The 8,397-nt window shown below is 48.7% G+C and overlaps 1 protein-coding gene across 1 annotated transcript in view; it reads left to right on the top strand.

The window, feature by feature from the left end:
• Positions 1 to 2,608: 2,608 nt before the first annotated feature.
• The window catches only part of LMLN2 (leishmanolysin like peptidase 2), a 7,460-nt gene continuing 1,671 nt past the window's right edge, over positions 2,609 to 8,397 (top strand). The window contains exons 1-16 of the mRNA XM_037744310.1: positions 2,609 to 3,134; positions 3,267 to 3,351; positions 3,443 to 3,494; positions 4,258 to 4,406; positions 4,483 to 4,484; positions 4,522 to 4,589; positions 4,685 to 4,777; positions 5,315 to 5,440; positions 5,653 to 5,737; positions 5,880 to 6,025; positions 6,103 to 6,277; positions 6,449 to 6,518; positions 6,596 to 6,692; positions 6,798 to 7,070; positions 7,291 to 7,520; positions 7,692 to 7,871. Of these exons, the coding sequence (XP_037600238.1) occupies positions 2,639 to 3,134; positions 3,267 to 3,351; positions 3,443 to 3,494; positions 4,258 to 4,406; positions 4,483 to 4,484; positions 4,522 to 4,589; positions 4,685 to 4,777; positions 5,315 to 5,440; positions 5,653 to 5,737; positions 5,880 to 6,025; positions 6,103 to 6,277; positions 6,449 to 6,518; positions 6,596 to 6,692; positions 6,798 to 7,070; positions 7,291 to 7,520; positions 7,692 to 7,871 (2,327 nt within the window). The 5' untranslated portion in view covers positions 2,609 to 2,638. The remainder of the gene's footprint in view (positions 3,135 to 3,266; positions 3,352 to 3,442; positions 3,495 to 4,257; positions 4,407 to 4,482; positions 4,485 to 4,521; positions 4,590 to 4,684; positions 4,778 to 5,314; positions 5,441 to 5,652; positions 5,738 to 5,879; positions 6,026 to 6,102; positions 6,278 to 6,448; positions 6,519 to 6,595; positions 6,693 to 6,797; positions 7,071 to 7,290; positions 7,521 to 7,691; positions 7,872 to 8,397) is intronic.

Below are 8,397 nucleotides of genomic sequence, written 5' to 3'. Positions count from 1 at the left end.
GCCACCATGCCCAGCTAATTTTTTGTATTTTTAGTAGAGACGTGGTTTCACTGTGTTGACCAGGATGGTCTCGATCTCTTGACCTCGTGATCCACCCGCCTCAGCCTCCCAAAGTGCTGGGATTACAGGCTTGAGCCACCGCGCCCGGCCCTGTACACACACATTTCTATAGATAAAAAGTTGCAGATGTGCTGAGCACAGTGGCACATGCCTATAATCCCGCACTTTGGGAGGCCGAGGTGGGTGGATCATGAGGTCAGGAGTTCGAGACCAGCCTGACCAACATGGTGAAACCTCATCTCTATTAAAAATACAAAAATTATCCAGGCGTGGGGGCACACACCTGTAGTCCCAGCTACTCAGGAGTCTGAGGCAGGAAAATTGCTTGAACCTGGGAGGCGGAGGTTGCAGTGAGCAGAGCTTGTGCCACGGTACTCCAGCCTGGGCAACAGAGTGAGACTCCGTCTCAAAAAAAAAAAAAGAAAGAAAAAAGTAGCAGGGTGGGTTTGCCTCCAGAGGTTGGGTGTGTGAAAGTCAAGGCCCTGGGCCCCTGGAGGGTCACTGAAAAATCATACATGAGACAGTTTGAGTAATATGAGAAAAAGCATACACATTTACTTAGCATGTATATATGAGAATCTTCAGAATGAAGACCCAACCGCCCACCCCCAAATAAAGCACAGAAGCTTATATATCATCTTGAAGTTACAGAAAAAAATGGTGCCTTGGATCCTAGCAAAACAGGTTATGAGGCAGGGTGAAAAAGAGGAATTCTGTTGAGGGACAATAAATGGTTACTCAGGAGAATTAATGGATCTAGGAACAGAGATTAACTTGTAAACAGTTCTAACAGTGAACAGGCTTGTTCAGGTGTGGTTACATTCTTGGTCTTAGGGAAAGAAAAAAGAACTTTCCTCATTGGGTCTGGATCTTAGGCAGGTAGGGCCTGTGCTTCGGGAGAGACGAGGGGTGTGAGTCTGTGTGTATGGGGGCAACAGGGGATGGTCAGAGAGACCTTGAGTCTTCTTCTTCAGTTCAGCATGTCAATGCCATATTTTGGGTTATGGTTCCTGAGCCCCAACAGGTTTCTCCCTTGTAATCAGTAGTTTCAACCACAGTTCTGGCATGTGAAAAGTATAAAATCCAGCCTCCTTAGGAAGTCAGTAGCCCTACTCTAAACTCTAGTCCATGTCTGTCACCAATTAGCTATTAAAATATACTGCCTTAAAACAGCTGTTTCTTCAAAAGTTAAATAATGGAGTTAGGTCCTATGTCTTCATCCACACACTGAAGACCAGGCCCTTAGGGCTGTACTGAGTGGTGTGGGCACAAAGACAGACAGGAAGCAGGCTTACCTGCAAGGACTTTAGGATGTGGAGGGAGAGTTGCTAAGCCAACAACTGCAACAGAGGATGACAGTGTTCTGTTAGGAGCTGGGAGGAGAGGCCCCTCCTGTGAGGTGGTTCCCCACCCACTGCAGCAGGTGTGGAATTTCGGCTGGGGATATTAAGAAAGGCTTCCAAGGGTAATTACCAGAAAGGTAGGAATTAGCCAGGCAGGCAGGGGAGGAGGGGTATCCAAGCAAAGGAAACAGGATGTGAAAGCACAGCATGAGCAAAGAAAACAAAGGGAGTTCCTAAGAACATCTTTGAACATCTGTTAATGTCCATTTTAAGAGTTTCTTGGCCAGCACGGTTACTCAAGCCTGTAATCCCAGCACTTTGGAAGGCCAAAGCAGGAGGATCACCTGAGGTCAGGAGTTCGAGACCAGCCTGGCCAACATGGTGAAACCTTGTCTCTACTAAAAATACAAAAATTAGCTAGACGTGGTGGCATGCACCTGTAATCCCAGCTACTTGGGAGGTTTAGGTAGGAGAACTGCTTGAACCCAGGAAGCAGAGTTTGCAGTGAGTCAATATTGTACCATTGCATTCCAGCCTGGATGACAAGAGTAAAATTCAGTTTCAAAAAAAAAAAGTTTCTTTTCCCTCCTCTGCATACCTATAAGCAGCTTCTGTGAAGTCTAACAGACCTAACACAACAGCCTCTCATAGGAGGTGTCATTCAGTTAACATGTATTTGTTGAGCACCCACTAAGAGCCCTACATAGATGTAAGAGATGCCTAGAAGTCTTGTGCTTTAGTTAGAGGCCACCCAGTTCTGAAACCAGTGCTAGTGAAGTGCAGAAGCCTTGTTTGCTCATGTCCAGTGAGGCCAGCAGGCAACAGTAAAGCAAAGAATACCATCACCTGCTTCCCCTATTGTGGCGACACCAATTTTCTTTCTACTTCTGTGAAGGTTCTGAGGCTTTCTACTCAGAAAGGCAAGAGAAATAGGATGAAGAATGGAGGGGGATTAGGAAAGAGTTCCCAGCCAGGCACAGTGGCTTGCACCTGTAATCTCAGCACTTTGGGAGGCCGAAGCAGGAGGATCACTTGAGGCTAGGAGTTTGAGACCAGCCTGGACAACATAGCGAGACTCCATCTCTACAAAACAAAAAACAAGGAAAGGGTTCCATCATGGCTAAGGCAGGCTCCGCTTTGGAAAGGTCAGCTGAGGCCTCAGAATAACATTTCCCCTCCCCCAGCACTCCACCTCTGGCCCCCCTGGAAGAGGGTGGCTTTGGCCCTTGTGGTTCATGTCCGACCTCCTGGCAGGGAACTGTAGACTGAGTCAACAACATTCAAATCTTAAAAAAATAAGCAAGAGTGGTGGGGGGCACGCGGTGAAAAAGAGTAAAGATAGGAAAGCCAGAAATAGTGAGCCAGTAAAAAAGGGGACAGAAGACAGGCTCCAGACTGTATCTATGGAGAGACACGGAAGGGAGATGCTGCTGCTGCTGCTGCCACCACTACTCCTCAGGGTTGCCACAAGCCGATGTCTACATGATGAGGCACAGAAGTCTGTGAGACTTCTCAGGCTCCCTTTCTCCCCACTCCCTCTGAAATCTCTCTCTTCCTCCCTCACCCTTCCTAGCTCCCATGATCCTCAACCCCTACGAATCCAAACCTGCTATCTGGGAAATCCTATATCAGATGGAGCTTGGGATCCTGAGGGAGAAGAGACAAGAGGGGGATCCCGAGCCCTGGCCGCAGTGAGAGAGGCCACTCAGCGAATCCAGGCTGTCCTAGCAGGTGAGTGAGGGAACAGGCAATATCAGGGAGGGTTGAGGAGCAGAGAGGTCCAGGGGAGGAAGGTCAACCCAGAAAAAGAACTGGAATTCTAAGATACGGAGGGGAAACTGACCTTTTGTCAAGTCCGTCCAGTGCAAGGACCCCTGCTTCTGAGTCGAGATGCTGCACGGTACTGCCATGCTGTCTGGGGAGACCCAGATACCCCAAACTACCACAGGTGAGTTCATGTCATTGAAAATGTATGTAATTCTTCTTCAGGGATACCTAGAAATGTCCTCAGCTCACCTGCAGATACTCATTCTTGGTAGGTGCAGCCTCTTGAACCCAGGGTACAAAGGAGAGAGTTGCCTGGGGACAAAGGTGAGATTGAGTCAACAACACTGAAATCTTGAAAAAATAAGGGGGGTTGGGGGGATATGCAGAGGGATAGTACAGAGAGGAAAGCCAGAAATAAATACGCCATGGAAGAACGGGAGGGAAGATAGGATCCTGAGTAGGCTCACCTCTCAGTCTTAGGGATCTGGAGATCTGCAGCCTGCCATGACCATTTCAAGACCACCAGCATCAGAGTTACTTAATGTGCTTCTTAACAATGTAGATGGCTGGGTGCAGTGGCTCACGCCTGCAATCCTTGCACTTTGGGAGGCTGAGGCAGGCGGATCACAAGGTCAGGAGTTCGAGACCAGCTTGGCCAATATGGTGAAACTCCATCTCTAATAAAAACACAAAAATTAGCCAGGCCTGGTGGCGGGAACCTGTAGTCCCAGCTACTCGGGAGGCTGAGGCAGGAGAATCACTTGAACCCAAGTGGCAGAGGTTAAAGCGAGCCAAGATCATGCCATTGCACTCCAGCCCAGGTGACAGTGCAAGACTCCGTCTAAAAAAATATATATATATACATATATATATAAACACATATACATATACATATATTCCTAAGCTCCTCTCCCTGCTAAAATCCAGTAAATCAGAGACTGGGGGTGAAGGGGCAGAACTCTGTATTCTAACCAGCTGCCTAGATAACACTAAAACAGACCAAAGAGACTCAGTCTCCCCTATTCCTCATGCCCAATTTCTTACTGTCCCAGCCCATTTGCTAATGCAACATTTTACTCCCTGCCAGATTCCTGACACCCACCTTCACGGTTATGCCTTGTGGCCAGAGCAGGGTCCCCCACAACTGGTCCAGCCAGATGGACCTGGGGTCCAAAACACTGATTTTCTACTGTATGTACGGGTTGCTCACACTTCCAAGTGCCACCAAGAGGTGAGGTTCAAATCAAATCTCCTTTCCCTGTTCTGCCTCTCTAATCTTAAATCTCATGAGTAGGGTTAGGGAACATAAAAGCAGTTTTTCTGTTTTGTTTTATTTTTATTTTGTTTTGAGACTGTTGCCCAGGCTGGAGTACAGCAGCCCGATCACAGCTCACCGCAGCCTCGACTTCCTGGGCTCAGGTGATCCTCCCGTTTCAGCCTCCCAAGTAGCTAGGATTACAGGTGTGCACCACCATGTCCACCTAATTTTTTTTTATTTTTTATTTTGTGTAGAGACAGGTTTTGCCATGTTGCTCAGGCTGTGTCTCAAACTCTTGGGCTCAAGCAGTCTGCCCACCTGGACTTCCCAAAGTGCCAGGATTGTAAGCGTGAACCACCATTTCTGGCCAAAGCAGTTTTTATTAAGCTATGCTGGCAGCCAGGTGCAGTGGCTCATGCCTGTAATCCAAGCACTTTGGGAGGCTGAGGCAGGTAGATCACGAGGTCAGAAGATTGAGAACATCCTGGCCAACATGGTGAAACCCTGTGTCTACTAAAAATACAAAAAGTAGCCAGGTGTGGTGGCGTGCACCTGTAGTCCCAGCTACTCAGGAGGCTGAGGCAGGAGAATCGCTTGAACCTGGGAGGCGGAGGTTGCAGCAAGCCGATATTGCACCACTGCACTCCAGCCTGGACAAAAGAGTGAGACAGCATCTCAAAAACAAAAAAGTTGTGCTTATTTTGGATAAATTAGGGAATGCTAGTAATGTATGGGTAAAGGCTACCCCCACCCACAGCCATCCCTTGATACCACTCCTGCAGAATTCTGCAGAGTCCCCTGATCCTCCATTTTCGGGGGATATCTTCTATCAGTGTTACCCTGCTTTTCTCCTTTCTGCCCCTACCCTATCCTGGCCCATCCACAGCCCTCTGTCATAGCCTATGCTGCCTGCTGTCACCTGGACTCAGAAGACAGGCCCCTCGCTGGCACCATTGTCTACTGTGCCCAACATCTCACCAGCCCCAGCCTCAGCCACAGTGACATCGTCATGGTGACTGCTGCATGATGACTAGGGGAAGCAAACAGGTTGCGGGATAGGGGGGCCAGGTTACTCAGCTTCTCATAAAGTGGAAGAACCCACAGAGTATGGAATAGAAGGTGCCTCAAGCTCTTGGAAGAGCTGATTGGGCAGAGGGGTTATAGAGTGTTTGGTCAATCCTGCTGCAAATGTGGCCCCCTTACTGGGTAGTCATTTGTCCTTAGGTCACAATACACGAATTGCTCCATGCCCTGGGTTTCTCTGGACAGCTCTTCAAGAAATGGCGAGACTGCCCCTCAGGATTCAGTGGTAAATGAGAGGAATGAGGTTGAGGACTTCCCACAATCAACCAGCGGGAATTCACTAATCTATAACCTCCTTCCTTCCAATTTTGCTTCACCCTTCCTCGTTTTCTTCTCCTCATATTGCCTTCTTCCCTTTCTGCACTCAGTTAGAGAGAACTGTTCTACAAGGCAACAAGTGACAAGGCAAGATGAATGGGGACAACTGCTTCTCACCACCCCAGCTGCTAGCCTCAGCTTGGCCAAACACCTGGGAGTGCCGGGGGCTTCACTGGGTGTTCCCTTGGAAGAAGAGGTGAGAATAAGAACACCTTGGGGTGACAGAAGAAAGGAGTAGCCAGATAACAACCAGCTATCTGCCACCTTGTCCAGGAGGGCCCTTTGTCCTCACACTGGGAGGCCAGACTACTCCAGGGTTCTTTAATGACTGCTACCTTTGATGGAGCTCAGCGCACTCGACTCGACCCAATCACCCTTGCTGCCTTCGAAGACTCAGGCTGGTACCAGGTCAACCACACCGCTGCAGAGGAGCTGTTGTGGGGCCAGGGTGAGAAGTAAGGGAAACATGTAGAGGGGCACTCATGACCCAAGTCAGCTCTGGGAGAAGTGGGAGGGCTGAAGGGGTGTCTGCTGCTGAGGTATAATTGAAGCTATGAGCATAGCTGATGCTAAAAGATGTTGAGGGCTTTCTTTCCTTCCCCTCTCATCTCTCAAGCAGGATCTGGCCTGGAATTTGGATTGGTGACCACATGTAGGACTGGCTCCTCAGACTTCTTCTGTACTGGCAGGTGTGCGTGCTGAGTGGTTAGGGGACTGTATGGCTGTCAGTGATCCTAGTGTCACTATATCATCCCCTTCCACACAGTGGACTGGGCTGCCACTACCTGCACCTGGACAAGGGAAGCTGCTCCTCAGACCCCATGATGGAAGGCTGCCGCATGTACAAGCCCTTAGCCAATGGGGTGAGTAGACAAGAGAGCAGACAATGGAAATGAGTGGGTCTGGAAGGCAGTCAACTTCAAAGGCATCAGAACAAACACTGTTTTACCTTCTGACCTGCCCTTCAGAGTGAATGCTGGAAGAAGGAAAATGGATTCCCTGCTGGGGTGGAGAATCCCCATGGGGAGATCTACCATCCCCAGAGCCGTTGCTTCTTTGCCAACCTCACTTCACAGCTGCTCCCTGGGAATAAGACCAGGCATCCTTCTCTTATTCCACACCTCAAGGAAGCAGAGCTCACTGGACGCTGCTACTTACATCAATGCACAGGGAGGGGAGCTTACAAGGTGCAGGCGGAGGGCTCACCTTGGGTCCCATGCCTTCCAGGAAAAGTTATTCAGGTGGGTACCTGAATAAAAGGAATAAAAGGAATAGTTGTGGCATACTGGCAAAAAGAAGTTGGGAAATACTTGTATGGTGGTATTGTCCAACCTGTTTTGATGTTTCTCCTAAGTACCCACTGAGTCCATGACTCTGATCTATAATATACATTTTCCTTAGAAGGAAGACTTGAGCAGATAACCAAGGCAAAACTATATCCTGCTACATATTTCTTTGCAGATACCTGGGTACTATGGTCTTCTCTTCTGTCCCCGGGGTCGGTTGTGTAACACTAACGAAGATATCAAGCCTGTTCCTTCCCTACCTGTGAGTCTTTCAACCCCAGATCCGCTATTCCAGCTCTCTTTAGAATTAGCTGGGCCTCCAGGCCACTCCCTGGGGAAGGAACAGCAAGAAGAGCTGGCTGAAGCAGTACTGCAGGCTGTGGCAAGCAGAGGTGGCACTGGCAGGTAAAAGCTTGAGTACTTATACAATGGGCCAAGGAGAATCCCTAAGTCCTTTACTTTATAACTCTCCTCTGAAGACTTTCTGTTCATCCCATTCTTAAGCCTGCGCCTGTTTCATGAGATATACTCTACCAGGAACTATACCTCTATTAAAAGATCCAAATGTCCATTTAGGTGCTATTTCCACAGCCCATCAGTTACCACTAGCTTGGTGTTTACTGTACATATGTGGAAGTCCCCTGGCTGCCAAGGGCCTTCAGTTGCCATGCTGCACAGGGCCCTGACTCTGACTCTCCAGAAACAACCCCTAGAAGTGTATTATGGCGGAGCCAACTTCACCACAGAACCCAGCAAGTAAGATAATATTCCAAATATTTTTCTTTCAAATCCATGGAGTCCAGATGTTTGAAATTAATTAAGCACTTGCTCATGTATATTGTCCTAGACAGAGTTATGTGTTTTAGAGAACAAAGATCCCTAACTAACATGATCACTACCTGACTCCTGCCTCCCGTACAACACTTCTCCCATCTCTAGGACATAGGGATCTTAGTGTCCCCCCTTTTTTTGAGATAGGGTCTTGCTCTGTCACCCAGGCTGGAATGCAGTGGGGTGATCTCAGCTCACTGTGGCCTCGACCTCCCTAGGCTCAAGTGATTCCCCCACATCAGCCTCCTGAGTAGCTGGTACTACAGGTGCACACCACCATGCCCAGCTAATTTTTGTATTTTTTTTTGTAGAGACAAGGTTTTGCCATGTTGCCCAGGCTTGTCTCGGACCCCTGAGCTAAAGCAATCTACCCGCCTCTGCCTCCCAAAGTGCTGGGATTTCAGGTATGAGCCACTGCCACTGCTCCCAGCTCCCTTCCTTTCTTTTTTTT

Source organism: Cebus imitator, unplaced genomic scaffold, assembly GCF_001604975.1.
Source record: "Cebus imitator isolate Cc_AM_T3 unplaced genomic scaffold, Cebus_imitator-1.0 Scaffold170, whole genome shotgun sequence".
Taxonomy (NCBI): Eukaryota; Metazoa; Chordata; class Mammalia; order Primates; family Cebidae; genus Cebus; species Cebus imitator.
Note: the sequence above shows the minus strand (reverse complement) of the source record. Positions and strands in the feature narration are given on the sequence as shown.